The 19745-nt window shown below is 35.1% G+C and overlaps 1 protein-coding gene and 1 long non-coding RNA gene across 9 annotated transcripts in view; both read left to right on the forward strand.

The window, feature by feature from the left end:
- The window catches only part of PDS5B (PDS5 cohesin associated factor B), a 189311-nt gene that overhangs the window by 70886 nt on the left and 98680 nt on the right, over positions 1-19745 (forward strand). For all 8 annotated transcript variants that reach the window (XM_015120857.3, XM_015120858.3, XM_015120861.3 and 5 more), the window contains exons 7-10: positions 8230-8310; positions 13708-13848; positions 16367-16482; positions 19367-19461. In XM_015120857.3, the coding sequence (XP_014976343.1) occupies positions 8230-8310; positions 13708-13848; positions 16367-16482; positions 19367-19461 (433 nt within the window). The remainder of the gene's footprint in view (positions 1-8229; positions 8311-13707; positions 13849-16366; positions 16483-19366; positions 19462-19745) is intronic.
- On the forward strand, positions 1562-7076 carry LOC144336262 (uncharacterized). The gene is made up of 2 exons (XR_013407885.1): positions 1562-1896; positions 6813-7076. It is a non-coding gene; the product is annotated as an uncharacterized LOC144336262 (long non-coding RNA).

Here is a 19745-nt window from a genome sequence, read left to right on the forward strand (position 1 = left end):
ATTTGTTTTGATTCAGTTGTGTATAGAGTGTATTTCAGGGAGTGAGTTAGTAGCTACTTAGATGCTGTTATATAACTTACTTGTCAGAAGATGGAACCGAGTAGGGCGATAACTAAAAGATGGTGATAATGTAGATAGAGAGGACTGGTGAAATTTAAAGGGAAGTCTCTACTAAATGGGAGAGGAGTAATATGTTGGTGACAGTGTTTTTTGCCTGTGTGATGTTAAGATGTTATGTTTCTGTGTTTGTGTGTGTGTGTGTTTGTGTTTTGATTTTAGAAAATGACTGAATCTCCAGTTAGAAATACGGTTCTGTAATTTAGAAGGCTGTGGGTTAAGGAGAGGAGGACAGGAATCACCAGTGTAATTATCTGTGCAAATATAAGACCTCTCTGGCAAGATATAGTCTCAGTGTAGAGCTATGCAGGATTTTTTTTTTTTTTTTTTTTTTTGAGACGGAGTCTCGCTGTGTCTCCCAGGCTGGAATGCAGTGGCCGGATCTCGGCTCACTGCAAGCTCCGCCTCCCGGGTTCACGCCATTCTCCCGCCTCAGCCTCCCAAGTAGCTGAGACTACAGGCGCCCGCCACCACACCCGGCTAGTTTTTTTTTTGTATTTTTAGTAGAGACTGGGTTTCACCGTGTTAGCCAGGATAGTCTCGATCTCCTGACCTCGTGATCCACCCGCCTCGGCCTCCCAAAGTGCTGGGATTACAGGCTTGAGCCACCGCGCCCGGCCTGAGCTATGCAGGATTGACACAAATAATGCTTGAGTGAAAATGATTTCATAATTCAAAAATCAAACTCTTAAAGAAAACAGTGTCTGAATCCTGAAACTTAGCAGACACTACTAATAGCAAGATTAAAGCTCAGAAATTCAGATAATATATTTATTAAATAAAATTCACAGGTCCTGGTGTGCTGTGGGTTCCTAGTCAGCTGCCATCTTGCTCCTTTTCCCACCCCTCACTCCTTCCTGTTGCACCTTCTGAATGGAGCACACCATGTGCTGACTCTACCCAGACCAGCCTCACTTCTGCCTCTGGTGACCACAAGAAGGAAGGGGGAAGCTGGCAAGCAGATCTGCAGAGGCTTGTCCCATTGTCTCCTTCACCTTGGTGCCCACATCTAGTTATAATCCCTGTTAATCCATTTTTAAAAATCAGCCTGGGGCCCAGCTAGTGACTTCCCCTGGACAAACGAACACCTGTCCTGATGCCACAAACTCTACTGCCTGTGTGCTCAGGTGAGAAGACAGAGGTTATGAATCTAGCCACAGAATGCCCTAGGGAGGAAGGCTGAATTCCCAGGGGGAGACCTGCTAAGCCTTTCAAATGGGCTGTGCCTGACTGGACTCTCAGCCTAGCTCTCTGGAACCCTCATCCACTTGTCAACTGTGCCAAGACAAACCCTCCTAGACACAAATCCAGTATCTAGCTTGGCTTTCTGCACTGAGCAGCTGACTACCAGAGGCATCTGAGGTCTCTATCCATCCATTGTCATGGAGAAGACTGTTGGGGAAAATAAACCCACCCTTCCTGATTACACATTTTCTCTTTGGCCTTGTTGTGGGGAGAGGACCTGTAGGTACGTCCAGAAACTAGAATCGTAGGATCTAGTAAACCAAGTACTTACGGATTCAATCTTTGCTTAGTCCATTTAGCTTAGGGTGGAAATTTCTCAAGGCAATTACTATTTTGCAGCCCTTTGCATAACTTGCATAGCTCCTTGCAATTTAGTGAATGACACTGAATAAAACATTCTGACAAAATTTTTAAAAAAATTATAAATACTCTTGAAAGGATTAATGATAAAATGTTTAAGAGGTAAAGAACTAGACATATTAAAGGAGAAAATTAGTAGAAAAACTCATTAGGAATGAAAAATGGCTGGGTGCAGTAGCTCACACCTGTAATCCCAGCACTTTGGGAGACCAAGGCAAGTGGATCACCTGAGGCCAGGAGTTCAAGACCAGCCTAACCAACATGGTGAAACCCTGTCTCTTCTGAAATTACAAAAATTAGCCAGGCGTGGCAGTGTGCGCCTATAATCCCAGCTACTCAGGAGGCTGAGGCAGGAGAATTGCTTGAACCTGAGAGGCGGAGGTTAGAGTGAACCGAGATTGTGCCACTGCACACTCAAGCCTGGGTGACACAGTGAGACTCCGTCTCAAAAAAAAAAAGAAAGAAAAGGAAAAATGACCACCGAAATAGAAACCTTGATTGAATTGTATGTAAAAGATATTTAGAGAACTGGGATAGATGTGAGGAAATTATACAGGCACAGTGAGATGAAACATGAAAGATAAGGTCTGACATATTTAATAGTGATGTCAGAATAACAAATAGAGAATTGAGAAGAGATGATATTCGAGTAGAAGTTAGCTTAAAATATTCCAGAATTGGTTAAAGCCATTAATTTATGGAATAGTGAGAAAAAGTACCATGACTAGAGTGAAAAAAAAAAAAAAAGAGGAAATCCCTGTCCAGGCCCATCCTGAAATTATGGAATACTGAAAGAGAAATCATGTATAAAGCACCCAGAAGGTAAAGGCATGGCCCTTACCAAGGAATGAAGGCTAAACTGATTGCTGACTTCTCACTTGCAGTGTTAGAGAATAAATGTAATCTTATGTAAAATACAGTGGTTTAATGGAATTAATAAGTGATATGATCCTGGGATAATCAGGAGCATTTGGAGCTATTAAATTTGAACTTTAAATGAACCATTTATGTTAAAATTTTAAGGATTATAATAAAAGGAAGAGTTACAGTAAATGTAAGTGGCCTATATTTACTATGTAAGACAGGTTCTCAGACTAGATTGAACATAATCTGGGTGGTTATTTTTACTAAGAAATAAAACCAAAATACGTTCACAAAAGGTCGAATATAAAAGGATGGAAAAAGTACTTGCCAGGCAAGTGTAAACCAAAAGAAAACCAAGATAGCTTATATTAGACCTAGTAGTCTTTAATGGATAAAGAAGAGCTTTATATAATAAGAAAAGATTCAGTACTCAGGAAGATTTCTAAACTTCTATGCACACAGGCTCAAAATATATAAAACACAAAGTGAAAGAATTATGGACAGAAAGAAGCAAATTCACTACCTGTGTTCCGTTTTAACATGTGTTTTAGTGATTATAAATCAGGTAAACTGAGTTTATAAAAAGATTGAGGATTTCAAACACAAAACTGCTAATTTAATGACAAGCATAATTAACAAGAAGAAAATTCACTATTTGTGTTCCATTTTAACATGTATTTTAGTGATTATAAATCAGGTAAACTGAGTTTATAAAAATAGGATTTGAAACACAAAACCAGTAATTTAATAGCAAACATACAATCTGACAAAACATTGTCATAATGGCAGTTAAAATATTTAGAAAGGATAAGTGATACATATTAAAACTTGCAGGATACACTTTAAGTGTAACCTCATGGCTAAATGTCCATTTCAAGGAGTAATAAAAACGTTATGATAATAAATTATACAAGGAAGAAAATAGTGAAGAAATGAAATTAGTGAAATAGAAAACCCAGTGACATTCCCTCAAAACCCAAAGTTAGTAATTTGAAAAATGTATTAAATAAGCAAATGCTTGGAAATCTCGATCACAAAAAAGGAAATGGTATCTATGTATAGTTTTAGAATGAAATGAGAAACAGTGAACATGAAAAAGATCAAAAGACAATTCCATGAGGAATATTTTATGCTAACATATTTGAAATTAGAATAAATTCCTAGAAAATATAACCTGGGAAATTTGTCTTGAGAGAAAATCAAGACAAATAGCCTACAACCAATACTTTTAGTTGGTTTTAAAAACTCTGCCTATAAAACAAAGCTCTTTTTTTCAAACAACAATAGCAACGATAGCAGCAGCAAAAATAATAACAGCAGCAGAACTCAAACCAACAACAAAAGGATCTGTAAACCCATTACCAGGATTTTTCTATTGATCATTTAAGTGGCAAATATTCCTAACCTTCAGCACACTTCCAAATTATAGAAAGAAAGGACTACTCCATAACTCATTTTATGAGCAGAGAATAATCTTCCTAGGGAAACCAGGTGCAAACCAAGCAAGAAAAAAAAAAATAGGCTAATTGATTTCCAATATAAAATAGTAATTTCCAGAATGATTTAAAATACTATTGATAATCACCAAATTGGCTTTATTTTAGGAATACAAGGATGGAGTGACATCAAAAATGTTAGTGATAGACTAAGATATTTGTTTAATAGATCAAAGAGAAAGACAAATTTTAATAGATACAGAAAAAGATGGATACAATTCATTATAATTTATAACTTAGCAACTTTGAAATAGAACTTAAACTGATAAGGAGATAATGTATGTTACAGTATTTAATGGTGAAATGTTGAAGCATTCTCTTTGACGTGAGGAACATTGTAAAAATATTGCCTCTACTCAGGCAAAAAGGCAAACATGCTTTAAAAAATTTGGTATTATTTATATTTATATATTTTGAAATATCAGTAGCTTTTGGGGTACAGGTGAGTTTTGGTTACATGGATGAATTGTATAGTGGTGAAATCTGAGCTTTTAGTGCCCGTCACCTGAGAAGTGTACATTGTACCCAGTGTGTACACAATGTGTTTATCTCTTGTCCCTTCTCCGCCTTCTGATTCCCTGTAGTCCATTATATCACTCTGTGTGCCTTTGTGTACCTATAGCTTAGCTCCCACTTATAAGTGAGAACATACAGTATTTGGTTTCCCATTCCTGAGTTGCCTCGCTTGGAATAATGGCCTCCAGCTCCATCCAAGTTGCTGCAAAAGACATTATTTCATTCTTTTTATCGCTGAGTAGTGTTTCATGGTGTATATATACCACATTTTCTTTATCCACTCATCAGTGGACAGTTAGATTGGTTCCATATCTTAAGCATGCTATTTTTAATTCGCATTATAGTAGGTGTATTACATTAGTGGAATAAGACAAGACAAATACAGTATACAAGGATTAGAAAGAAGAAACTAAACCGAAATGTGATTGTGCAGAAAACACAAAATGGTGTACAGACAAATTTATAGAAAATATAAGAACATTCTAGAAGGTTGTGAGACATAAGAAGATACAAAAACATAATTTCAAACATTTTTCATTTGTAACTTTAACAAAGATGTAAGGTACTTAGAAATTTAACCGTAATGGGTATCACCTTTATGTTGAAAATTGTTATAATTGACTGAAAAGCGTAATAGAAAACCTACATATGTTGAGAGATTTACTGTTTATGGAAGGGGAGACTCAGTATCATAATGATGTCAGTCTTCTGCATACTGATCAATAATTCAATCAAAAATAGAAACCAAGGCCAGGCTCAGTGGCTCTCTCTCGTTATCCCAGCACTTTGGGAAGCCAAGGCGGGGGAATCACTTTGAGCTCAGGAGTTTGAGACCAGCCTGAACAACATGGCAAAACCCTGTCTCTATGAAAATTAGCTGGGGAAGTGACACATGCCTGTAGTCCCAGCTACTTGGGAGGCTGAAGTGGGAGGATCGCTTGCAGGGAGGTCAAGGCTGCAGTGAGCCATGTTCACACCACTGCATTCCAGCCTGGGCAACCAAGTGAGACTCTGTCTCAAAAAAAAAAAAAAAGAAAGAAACCGATAACATGTGCACTTGTGTGTAATTTGACAAGATGAATCTAACATTGACATGAAAGAGCAGATAACCAATAATAGCCAAACAGTTTTAAAGAAGAATAAGAAAACAGGGACCTAATCTTGACATTATTTTCATGTGCCCCTTTGGCCATAATCAGTCAGTGATAGACAAAGGGACATATGGAAATAATGGAGAATTTCTTAATAGAAGCATCCTTATATAGAAGCTGAGAGAGTGGGTATTACGTTATCAAAGAGGGAATAAGAAATTATTTAATGAATGGTTTTAGGACAGTTTAGCACTTATATGGAAAATAATAAAAATTAGATACTTACTTCAGACCATACATAAGAATAAATTACAGGTGGAATAAAGGTCTAAATCTGAAAAGTATAATTTTAAAAATTTTGTTTGAAAATAAACATCTTAACCTCAAGATAGGAATGAATTTCTTAAAGATACAGAGAGCAACTCCGTATGAGAACAGCATTGATATATTTGATTACATTAAAAATAAAAGCTATTTGTGGTACCCAATATGTGGAATTGACCTGTGTCTATCAATGGATGAGTGTATAAAGAAAATGTGGTATATGTATACAATGGAATATTATTCCAGCCATAAAAAAATGAAATTATGTCATTTGCAGCAACATGGATGGAACTGGAGGTTATTTTGTAAAGTGATATAAAATGAGAACAGGAAGACAAGTACGTTTTCACTCATGTGGGGGCTAAAAAAAGGTCTCATGGAAGTAGAGAATAGAATGGTGGTTATCAGAGGTTGGGAAAGGAACTGGGGAGGGGAGGAATGAAGAGAAGTTAAGGAGTACAAAAATACACTTAGAAGGCATAGTTCTTTCTAGTTTTTTATTTTATTTTATTTTATTTTATTTTATTTTATTTATTTTTTTGAGGTGGAGTCTCACTGTGTTGCCCAGGCTGGAGTGCAGTGGCACGATCTTGGCTCACTGCAACCTCTGCCTCCTGGGTTCAAGCAATTCTTCTGCCTCAGCCTCCCAAGTAGCTGGGATTATAGGCATCCGCCACCACGCCCGGCTCATTTTATTTTTATTGGAGACAGGGTTTCGCCATGTTGGTTAGCCTTGGTCTCGAACTCCTGGCCTCAGGTGATCCACCTGCCTCTGCCTCTCAAAGTGCTGGGATTACAGGTGTGAGCCACGGTGCCTGGCCTCTTTCTAGTATTTGATAGTACGGTAGGGAAATTATAGTTAACAATAATTTACATTTCAAAATAGCTAAAAGAGAAGATTTTAATGTTCCCAGGACAAAGAAAACATAAATATTTGAGGTGATGGATATATCAGGTACCTTGATTTGATTATTACTCAGTGTATACATGTATCAAAACAGCACATGTACCCCCAGAATAAGCACAGTTGTTACATACATATCAATTAAAAAAAAATGAAAAATGTCTCCATACTTTAAGACACCATAAATACTGTGAAAAGACAAATATAGACCAAGGTATGTTATACATGTACAGACAGTTCCTGACTTAATGGTTTGACTTACTTTATGATGGGTTTATTGGGTTATTGAATGCATTTTGACTTACTATGGGTTTATTGAGATGTGACTTCACCATAAGTAGAGGAACATCTGTAATTGACGAAAGTTTAGTCCGTAGAGTCTATGGAGAAAATCTAAAAATAAATAAGAGCAAGACTAAACAGCCTAATTGAAAACTGGCCAAGATAGAATTTACAGAAAATTACTTCTCATTTACATAAGGAGACTTGTACAAGACATATAATGTCAGTGAATAGGAGAATCAGTAAAGAATCTGTAGTATATCATATCTAAACAGCAGTTAGTATGAATGAAATAATAAAATACAAGCATTAAGGTAGGTAAATCTAAAAATATGCTGAGTAAAGAGTGTGAGTTTAAGGATATATACAGTGTTCCTGTTCTCTGGAATATGTTTAAACTGGAGTAGTGACTCCATTTTTTATCTTTACTTCCTTGTATCATTATTAAAGTCTCTGAGAAACATATCTTCTTCTTATATTTTTTCTTGTTGTCTTCCCTCCATACTTTACTATTTGTTGTATTTTCTGTTGTATCCTTCTACTTACTTGTGCTCTGAAATGTGTTTGAGTAATCTGCTTTCCCACAGCTGCTGAAAACTCCTTTGTCCTTCCCTGCCTGTGGTTCCCCATCGCTGCCCACGCTAGAACATAGTTCGTTCATTCTCTTAGGATGTTTTGGGTTTTTTTGGACCTGGAGTGGAACAACCTGTGTTTGTAATTAACTGATTTGATTTTGGGACTAGATCTAGAATGACTCTATCTAATAAGCGTTTATTGACCATTTCTATGTGGTTTACATTATGTTATGAACAAAATAGGAAGAGAATATAATTATCCTTACATGGATGGAATCTTAGATCCAGTAGGCCAGTTAGTCCTTAAAAAGAGAAGTGGTTTTGCCTTCTCTCTTTTATTCCAATTGAGTCTTAGTTTTTTCATTCATTTACTCAAGAGTAGCATTTTGAATACAGGTAATATTTTGCTTTTCATGTTAGAGATATATAATATAGATACTGTTTATATTTTTCAGAATTTAAACAAGCAAGCATATGATTTGGCAAAGGCTTTACTGAAGAGGACAGCTCAAGCTATTGAGCCATATATTACCAATGTAAGTCTTACTTATAATTGGTTGTCAGAAGGATTAAACCGAAAATTTAAAGACTTGCTAGAAGCAAAATTTCGTCAGATAGTATATAGTTTTAAAAACAACAAATTTGTGTTGTTTTAACCCTTAAGTAATATATTTTCTTTCTCCTTCTTAAAATTATTCTTGCTTAATATTTTTTGGAAGGCTTGCTTTCATCCTATTTGTTCTTTATTTTCTTTCAAATTGCCTGAGAACTTAAACAGTTTTATTTTGGTTAGCAAGATATTCTGTTTGTTTCTACTGATAGAAATAGAGTTAAATGTAATTAGATAAAACATGTGGAACTTTTCATTATTCAGAGACATTGCTTACAGGTTTTTGGAGCTTAAATTGATTTGTACAAGAAGAAGATATGAACTAATATTAAGACCTAGAAATTGAAGGCAAGTATGAATGGCAGTAGTGATTTAGTAAAAGTTGCTTATCTATTGCTATTCCTGGGGTAGATTCCATATAAATCTATCTTTTCTGAAAAAAAGGAACAATTGTAATAAAATGAGCCCTTTCAGTATCACCCCAAATCTACTTACTTATGATTGACTATCTTGTATTTATTTTTAGAAGAAATATTTTTTAGCTGCTAGGTTCACTGACAGAAGTTTATGGTAAGTTTTATTTTCTCTCCACAGTTCTTTTGAGTTGTACAGATTTAGGTGGCAGTATTCATATTATATTCTATGTGAATGGTGCCTCCTAGAATACAAATGTAGAGTACAGTGTTAATGGTGCCGCTTGGAATTGTGTAACAGTACAGTCCTTCCACCTGCTTTTCAGTTTCACTCACCTCCAGACAAGTAAAGGATATAAATTTGCATTCCTGAGTAAAGTAAGAAAGAAAGCCTTTAGTAATTACTTATGCATTCTCCTAAAATTTATTGAGGGAGAGTTTTTCTTGTAGTATACACAAATTTAAAGTCAGTGTATGAAATATATCATGAAAAGATGTACTTTGAAAACTAACATACTTCATAAAACAGTAAGTTAATAAATTCCAGCTTTTGTTTCTGGCTTATAGCCTTAGAGAATCCTAAACATACGATGATTTGGAAAAGTTAATTTTTAAGGAAATTGTTTTGAAGGGTAAACTTTCAGAAGCTGTGGAATCAAATTCTGTAACCTATCTTAATTGCTCCAAGATTGTCAGGGAACTTCAAATACTGGTTTCTGCAGTTTTTAAGCTATGGGTATTGGCTGAGATAAATTGGTTGGATTGAGTTTTTTCATCATTGGCTTAGTGGCACTTGAAGTGTGTAGACCTAGACTTAAACATTCTGTAATTATCCTTTTCCCTTGCTTCAAGTACTTCTAAATGACTATTTGCATGGGCCATTAGAGCACACTAGGTGAGCTCCTCCTGGTGGCCATTTATTTAAACTCATATTGCCAAGCCAGTTTCTTTTTTTCCTCTTCTTTTTTTTCTGGGCGAATTGGGGGGGAACACATCTTATTTTGGTTTCTTTTTCTGGCATTAAAATAAGAAAAGATCACTGTACCGTATTGATATCTCTACTCTGATTGGGGAAAATCAGTATTTGATTGGGCAATTAAAAGAACAAATCCACAATAAATGAAACTTATTAGAGTTAGGTGATTAGGTTCGTTATATGGTTTTCTCAAATTTTGTATGTTTGAAAATATTTATAATAGAAGTTAAAGAAAAAAAGGCTGAGGAAATATTTTTAACAATCCCAGAATACATCAAGGTAAAAACATTTCTTTATCACTTATACCTTGTGTTAATTTCCTGTTATTCTTGCGTGCAGAAATAGAATCCTTCCCCCGTGAACTCCCCAAACTTTCATATTGTATCTATATCAAAAGCTGGGGAGCAGGGGCCAAGCAGAGTGTTCTGAGCACACATTGAATTATATATACTTTCTTCCAGTACCTTGTCCACTATTTTCTTATTTCTCCCTGTTTTCTTATTCCTTGCCTTATTTGAAGGTTAGCTAAGAAATAAGAATTGCTTTTTCCCTCCCTTTAGTTCCTTTATGTCTGCTTAGGTTTCCATTTCAAACCTTTATAATTACATATAAAATCACTTTCTAGTGAACTTAATTGTCTTGTAGTAGGGTAAAATTAGTTCAGTGTTAGAAATCATTCTTAGCCCTTTTGGACTTACAGTTGAAAAAGCCATTATTTACTGATCTTCCTAGTTGAGAATTAGCAAGTAAAAATAGGAGTAAGATACTGAGATAATAACCCCACTTCTCTCTCTTTTCTGGTTTTCATTCACACATACAGACACATTCTTTTTTTTCTTTTTTTTTTTTTTAATAGATAGTGTTTCTTACATATCAAGACTTAAGAAATCACTGTGGTAGTATAGGTTATTTATTTATTAAATTTTTTTGTTATTGTTGTTTGAGACAGAGTCTTGCTCTGGCACCCTGGCTGGAGTTCAGTGGTGTGATCTTGGCACACTGCAACCTCTGCTTCTGAAGCTCAAGTGATCCTTCCACTTCAGCCCCCTGAGTAACCGGGACTACAGGAATGAACCACCACGTCTGGCAAATTTTTCCTTTTTAAAAAAATTTTTTGTAGAGACAGAGTTTCATTCACCATGTTGCCCATGCTGTTCTTGAATTGCTATGCTCAAGCAATCCTCCTGCCTCAGCCTCTCAAAGTGTTAGGATTATAGGCGTGAGCCACCATGCCCAGCCTAGGTTATTTTTTTAAAATAGAATTTGTTGTAACACAACAACCTAGGAAGCTGAGCAGCACATATATATTTGTTTAAAAGGTAAAATGGAATATCAAGAACAAAAAGTACATGGTGATAATTCTAAAAATTTCCTACATGCATCACTTCTTAATGATATTATTTTTCACCAGTTCTTTTTTCTATCACAAATTTTAGGATATGGCAAAAAATTATTTTGTTGGACTGAAAAAAGTACATCCAATCCTTGTTGGAATAGATAAAATTTGGTTAAATTGCTTAATTCCACTGAGCCTCTGTTTTTGCACCTGTAATGCTTGGGTGGTGGTAGAGAATGTGTTATTTAATGTGAAAGCACTTTGTAATTAAAATTAGCCATGTATATTTAAGGTAGAATTTATTAATAATTTTTTATAATTTATTTATAATTAAGGTAGAATTTATTACTGACTGGTGACATCTTTCATTAGGAGGCATTTGCAGTACAAAAAAATTAATTTGCAGTATATAATTACCCATTTGTAAATGAAAGAATTTTAGGAAGGAAATATTTTAATCAACTTTAAATCTGCCTCCACTAAATTTTCAGCCCTTAGGAAGGGCTCGGATTGTTTTACCCATATTTGTATCATACTGTCTTTTGCATATTTTTTATTCATTTACCAAACATATATTCTGTGCCTCCTCTGTATCAGGCACTGTGCTAGGTAGGCTTTTACACACTGGAGAAGACCAGCTTGGTCATTGTCTTTTTGGAGATTATAAAAGTGTTCAACACATGTTTTTTAATGGAATTTGTGAGAAATTAAACCAGGGAATGATTTTTTTTTCTTAATTTTTCAAATAAGTTTTTCCCAGACTGTTAGAAGATGATGATGGTTCGACCACTTTGGTGGTGAGATTGGGAAGGGTTTTTGTTCTTTATTAAGGAAAATACTATTTATTAAATAGGTAGTATTTATTTTACTATGTGTTAAGCAGGAGAAAATTTGTGAATGGAAGCAAAAAAGCCACTTTATTTTCAGCCTGAGTAAGAATTTAACCTTTGATGTCATGAAATTCTCTTCCTATAAAATTGATAAATAGGAAGGACAAACAAGTTCGTTTTAAAACTAATAAAGAAAGAATAGCAAAATAGAATTTGTTCTTCTTCAAAAGTCACATAAAAACAACGCAAGAAGTAAAAGTAAGCAGAAAAGACATAGAAATATGAAATCCTCCACTTTGTACTCTCAGTATAGAAAGTTAAAGTGTAATTAAGCCAGTTGTGTGTTAACTGTCACAGAAGAGATTAGGGCAGCTTGCATGGTATAAAGAATCCTTGACTCCTTCTCCCGTGAGACTCAGGAAACCATGAACGATATATGGCGGGGTATGCTTTTGGTTAATTTTTTATGTTTTTGGAAAGTTTTAAATAGAAAGGAACTTGACAGTTACGCCATGCGTCTTTACCAATTTCAGTAGTAATATGATAAATGATCTGAGTGTGGAAACTAGTTAGAGCGAGCTATATGGTAGGGAAAAATTGTTTAAATTTGGATTTTCGTTGTGTTTGTGTGTGCTTTTAATTGGATTTTAATTAGTGTTGTAAACCCTGTAGATATGTACACATCAGAACGTAAAAGAAGACAAAGGATTAGAAAGAGGTAGTTTTTCATCAGAAGTAAAAAATTACATATTTCAAACATAGAATTGCCTTCTATGAAAATGTAAGAAGGCTGTATCTATGGGATGGTGTTTTCTTCTGTATGTACTAAGGTGAACAAGCTATTTTCCCTCACCCTTGGGGAGATTAAGACATTGTTTTAGTCAGGGTTTTCTAGAGAAATAGCCAATAGTGAGTGAGTGTATGTATATACAGACACACATACACATATATGTGTGTGTATATTCACACATAGTGTATAAATACACACACACACTGAGAGACACATGTATATGTATGAGAGGGAATTTATTAGGGGAATTAACTTATGAGATTACAGAGTCTGAGAAGTCCAAGAGTAGGCTGTCTGCAAGCTGGAGAACCAGGGAAGCCAGTGGTGTTACTCTCGGAGGCAGAAGGCAAGGCCTGAGAACCTAGCAGGGGACTGGGCCGCTGGTGCAGTGTCTGGAGTCTGAAGGCAGGAAAACCTGGAGTGCTGCTGTCCAAGGATAGGAGATGAATGTCCCAATCCAGAAGACAGTGAATTCACTTCCTTTTGCTTTATTGGGCCTTCAAGCCTATTTGGATGATGCCTGCCCATACTGAGGGCAGATCTTTCCCACTAAGTCTACAAGCCAATCTCCTCTGCAAACACATCATTGCAGACACACCCAGAAACAATGCTTTACCAGCTCTCTAGGTATTCCTTAATACAGTCAAGTTGACACATAAAATTAACCATCCAGAAATATACACAAATAATAATATAGGATAGAATATAGTCAGTATTATAATGGGGAGCAGAGTATATTTGAAAAGTAGAATGTTTATTGAAATGTTTCGGTCTGTTTTATTGTATACAAGATGGATTCCATGTTTTATCTTTTCCTGTAGCCTGTACTGGTTTCCCATGTAATGTTAGAAAATATTTTGATATGCCTAATTTGATTTTGTATAAAATAATGATGAATTTGGTCAAATAATTACGATTTTGAAAACATTCATCTTGTCTCTGGTTTTTCTACTAATGATAGGCTTTCTTTCTCAAAAGTTTTTTAATCAGGTTCTGATGCTTGGGAAAACATCTATCAGCGATTTGTCAGAGCATGTCTTTGACTTAATTTTGGAGCTCTACAATATTGATAGTCATTTGCTGCTCTCTGTTTTACCCCAGCTTGAATTTAAATTAAAGGTAACTTGTAAAAATAATATGATTCTGCCAACCAAGTTATTAGCAAAGAGCATTATTTATAGCTTTTTAATTTTTACAATAGTTTTAACTGAATGTAAGAGATGAAGGGGGAGTATTACTATTATATCCTCACATATTTGTGCCTTGTCTGTCTGTGAATCTTCAGTGCCTGGCAGGTGCCTAGCAAATAGTAACTGCTTAATAAATGATTAGTAAGGTTAGCAAGATGGTATTTTCCTCCAGATATTTTCCAGATAAATTCTAGGATTTGACTAACTTTTGAAGTCTTAGCTATACATCATGCTTATGTTTTCAAGGCGCAGTTTATAGTAGTTCCCTTGACCACTTAGGCCATAAAAATAGTTTAGAGTTTGTTATCCACATAGTGTGAAATGCTTTCCCTTTATGCATATTATCTCATGTTGCTTATGTTGCAAGTTTGTTTGCTTTTTATATAGTTCTGTGAATTTTTTACTTTTTTGAGAGGATTTTTTTTGTTTTGTTGCCCAGGCTGGAGTGCAGTGGTGTGATCTTTGCTCACTGCAACCTGTGCCTGTCGGGATCAAGCGATTCTTCCACCTCAGCCTCCCAAGTAGCTGGGACTACAGGCATGCGCCACCACCTCTGCTAATTTTTGTATTTTTTGGGTAGAGACAGGGTTTCCCCACGTTGGCCAGGCTGGTCTCAAACTCCTGACCTCAAGTAATCCACCTGCCTTGACCTCCCGAAGTGTTGGCATTACAGGCAGAAACCACCACCCCCGACCCAGTGAAATTTTTTGGTAGCATGTTCCTAACTGCTTTGACATTAAATTATGCTGTAAAATTGAGCTTTATTTGCAGAATTGGAGAATATACTTTTCTTTTTCAAATCATTACAGTAAGATTAAGTAAAGCTAGTTATAATTATTTATCCTTGTGGACCCAGAAAAGTTCTTAAATGAGTTTTGCGTCTAAAAATTTTGATTTTCTTTCAAAAACAAAACAGTCCACATTGGTAATGTGAACACCCCAAGTAGCCAGTACATAAGTATTCTTCTTATATTCTGGAGTATGTTTTCGGTATGTTTCTCAAATGAGTCATTCAATTAACTGGCCTTCCTGTCCCCTTTTTAATGTGGTTAGTGATTTGGGTGAGGCAGCAGGTAGTCACACCTCTAATTATTTGTTGGTTTATATGATTTTCTCTAGTAAAGATATTGAGTAAATGCTATGCATGTTCCTACACACTATGAGAAATACAAAAATAAGGAAATTATCATCCCTGCTTTCAGCAAACTTAACATCTAGTATGAGAGGAAGAGGAAAAAAATCCAGATCTAATATGAGGCCAGATATTATAAGTGTCATAAGAGATACAAACAGCGTACAATTGAAGCAAAGGAAACAGCATGCAGAAGCATATAGAGGTAGGAAGGTTCCGGGTAAATTTGTGGAACACAAAGAATTATAATTGGAAGATAGCATAAAGTAAGTTTAAATCACTCCTGGCTGCATATTAGAATCTTTGCTTGTTAAGACTTAAAGAAATAGCTGTCCAGGCACTAAACCAGACTAGCTGATTCAGAGTTTTGGGGAATTGAGGTTTTTTTTTTGTTGTTGTTGTTGTTGTTGTTCTTGTTTTAATTTTTTTTTTTTTTAAAGTTTTGAGATGATTCTAATGTACAGCCAGGCTTGAGATATAATTACTTAGAGGAATAAAGAGAGAAATAATAGAGATGAGTTAGGTCATATTGTGGGGGCTCTTGGCATGGCAGGTTGTGGCATTGGTTGAAAATTTAAAAACAATTTGTGTAGTGACATTTCCATAGCACCTTGAATATCAATGCCTTTTGATATACCCGATTCCCACACTTTATGTTCAAGTCTAGTATTGTGACTGGCTCATTCACTTATCCATTGAGTCATTTGTTGGCAGTGCCAAAATCAGTAGTAAAATTGAGTTCACGTCCCTAGGGTGCCCCCAGTGTAGTATATAAAACAGATTTGAGTTTTCACAGGTTTAAGTCCTCTTCTTTTTACTGTTGAGCTCCTTTTAGAAATCTGGTCTATGTAGATGAAGTGTCTTACTGGGAGACTTTAGCACATACTAATAGAGCTAAAAAGTATATTCACACAGAGTTTTCTATTTTCTGTAGGCCTGGCCTCTGTCAGTGTCTGTTCTGAAAAACCACACATAGTTTTTCAAGGGTCCTGGGTAGGTTTTATAAGAGTTTATTTTGACTCTGAATAGAAATAAACCTTAATTGTAGGAGGGGCTTCTAACATTGGAACAAACTTTAAAGATGTATTTTCATGAAAGGGTACTTCTTTAATGGAATTTGAGATAATTAGAGCATTTATGATGACATTTAATTTTGTGAGAAGTAAAGTGAGCATTTTTATGTAATTTTTCATTTAGAGTTCATGAAAGATTTTCTGTGGAATTGGAGCATCAGGGAAATCGTGGCAAAGAATGGGCAGCCTTATTCTGAATATCTACTGCATGGTTTTAAAGCTGTGATTGTGTTTTATTTTAGAGCAATGATAATGAGGAGCGCCTACAAGTTGTTAAACTACTGGCAAAAATGTTTGGGGCAAAGGATTCGGAATTGGCTTCTCAAAACAAGCCACTTTGGCAGTGCTACTTGGGCAGGTATATGATTTTGGTTTCCCATTTAAAAGTAATACATGATTCTACTGACCGTTTTTTTAAAAAAACATTATCCACGTTTAAACTGTGTTCTCTGGAAGTTTTGAAAGTTGTTAATGACTGGCTGTATTTATAATTACTCTTTTAGTCTTTATCCTCAGTAATTTTTAAAAGATAATACATTTTAAAGCTATCTCTTAGGGTATTATGACCATGAAGTTAATATTATTACTTTAAGGCAGTGATTAATTCCAACTGAAAATACCTCTTTGGGAGATAGAGCCCCTCCACAAATTAATTAAAATTAATTAGATTGTTTGGAGATATTGACAGGATAAGAATATTCACAGAGTGAATAAAGAAATGACTATTTGTATTTCTCTTCCTAACTTCCTTTCTGTATTTCTCAGTTAAAGGAAATGATGGCCTGGATTCCTTGCATGGTTTGAATGATGCACAAAATCCCTGAAATGGTTGCAAAATTTTGCATATGTTTGTGTATGTCACTGTTCTGTGAGAGGTATTCATTTCATTACCTTTTCTAAAGAGATCCCTGACCTTGAAATATTAAAAGCCCGACAAATGCCTTGGCTGAAACCTGCTTTGACTCAGAAAAAAAGAGAATTTTTCCCCTCAAATTATTCTCATAACAAATAATGCAGTTAAATTATAAACAAACAAGTACGATCTGGCTGGGCGCAGCGACTCACACCTGTAATCCTAGCACTTTGGGAGGCCAAGGCTGGCGGATCACGAGGTCAGGAGATCGAGACCATCCTGGCTAACACGGGTGAACCCCGTCTCTACTAAAAATAGAAAAAAATTAGCCAAACGTGGTGGCGGCGCCTGTAGTCCCAGCTACTCGGGAGGCTGAGGCAGGAGGATGGCGTGAACGCGGGAGGTTGAGCTTGCAGTGAGCCAAGATCTTGCCACTGCACTCTAGCCTGGGCGACAGCAAGACTGTCTCAAAAAAAAAAAAAAAAAAAAAAGTAAGATTTAAAGACTCTGATTTTATTTTCTTTGTGTTGAAATATTTGCAATGGTATCACCACTTTCTTTTCATTTTAATAAAAACTGTCAGTGATTACAGTAAATTTCATATTTTGGTCTCATTTTTCTGATTTGTTAAATGAGGATATAAGATGTTTGATAAGTGTTTGTTAAGCTTCAAATCTCCAGTCTGATTTCTTGATTCTAATTTAGCTCAATAATTATATTCAGTGAGTCAAGTTAAGCCAACTTTTTTCTTTTAAATACAATGGAAAGTTTTTAGACAGTAAGGAAGAATATCAGTTTAAATTATGCAACTCAATTTAAAGTTTATTTTATTTAATATTTTAAAACAAAAATACTTTTACTATATAGTTATTTATTATATCTTTAAATTAAGACTTGGATTAGCCGGGATGTATTTTTTTGGTTTTTAACTGGAGAAATCCTAATGTAAATGTGTATGTCACCTTTCTATCCTATTGTAATTTTTCCTTTTAATATTAATGACATGAAACTTACACAGTATTAAATAACACCAACTTTAAGGAGTTAGTCTTTTAAAAGACATCTTAGTATATTTATTTTTAATTGTTGTAAGGTGCATGTTTACCTGAGAAATGGTAAAGTATATAGGATTGAGTACCTGAATTCAAAACACTCAGGAAGCTGTATGGGACCAGAGGCTAGATTTTATAACTTTTGGGAGGGGAGGTATACTTGATGGAACATATGCTTTTTTCTAATTTTTATGAGTAATTTGGTGCTGATTTTGAAGACTTTTTTCCCTCTCCTTTATAATGCTAAATTTTGTTTCTTAGGTGTTGAATGATGTAAGATTTGGGAGCCTTTTGATTTCATAGAATTAAGACATATGAAAATATTGAATGGAAAAATCTTGGCTTCACTTTAATGTTCTTGATACTTAATTTTTTTCTTAATTACTATTTTACATTCTGTGATAAAGTAACGTATACAGACTGAACATCAGTGGTTGAGAGACAGCTCAACATCATGTGCTTCCTAATGGAGGAACACAATACCCTCTATGGTGTTTTGGTAGTCTGACAAAAATAAATTGACCGGAATATGATCAAGTCTTCAGCTCTAACTACCAGTTTACAGGATTTAGAAGAGAGAGGAGCCTGTTAATTCATATCAGAATGATACAATTAGCAAAATCTAAATTATGGAATAAAACCATACACACACACAGCAGTTGCTCTAGCAAATTACAGGGGAAAAAAAGAGTTGGAGGGAAAACAAAAGATTAAAAGAGGCTTAAGTGACATATCAACCAAAGAATTTTAACTTTTTAGGGATACATACATATTTACAGATGTAATGTAAAAAGTGGTTTTGCCATTAGTGGCAATGTAATAATTGTGATGAGTAATTGGATAGTAGTAATTTGGGTACACTTTTAGAGTCATGTAATATACTATAGGGTTTAGTATGAGATCTGCCATACATTAGTGAATGCCCCATATTTTAAAAGGAATACTTTAGGGAAAGTTTTCTTTCAAACGTAGTTTGCGATTTATGATATTTCTATGAACTGTATATGCACACTTGGATAAATAGATGTATTTGAAAGTATAATGTTTATAGGAAATTTTTTGTCATTCTTATATTTGAGCCTAATGTATATGGTTTAATCAGGTTCTTTAAAATCACACAGCTCTCACAGGAGATTGCCCTAGTTTATATAGAGGTTCCAGAGCATTCAGACATACATCTTATATCAGAAACTTTGTAAAATGGTTTGGTTCTACTTTGCATTTTCCTTCATAAACTTTTTTTTTCTTTCATTAGAAAAATATAAATTGGGTACAGATTTAATGCATGTCTGTTTCTCTTATTTTAAAGATCACTCTGTGCCTTTATATTTTATCAGGTTTAATGATATCCACGTACCGATCCGCCTGGAATGTGTGAAATTTGCCAGCCATTGTCTCATGAACCATCCTGATTTAGCAAAGGACTTAACAGGTACTATATATATGTAACAGCAAATATTCTTACATGCTCTTCAGTGGAAAAAAGTTTCATAGGGGAAAAAAAATCCCTTTTTTGGGGGGCAGTAGGTAAAGTTTTGTTTTAGTTTAAGGTCATGGAAGTTGTTCTCTGAAGCTAGATTTTTTTTTTTTTTTTTTTTTTTAAATAGAGACAAGGTCTTGCTATGTTGCCCAAGCTTGCCTAGAACTCCTGAACTCAAGCTTTCCTTCTGCCTTGGTTAAATTACTTTACCATGACTCACCTAAGTTCTTAAAATA

Source organism: Macaca mulatta, chromosome 17, assembly GCF_049350105.2.
Source record: "Macaca mulatta isolate MMU2019108-1 chromosome 17, T2T-MMU8v2.0, whole genome shotgun sequence".
In the NCBI taxonomy this organism is placed as follows: Eukaryota; Metazoa; Chordata; class Mammalia; order Primates; family Cercopithecidae; genus Macaca; species Macaca mulatta.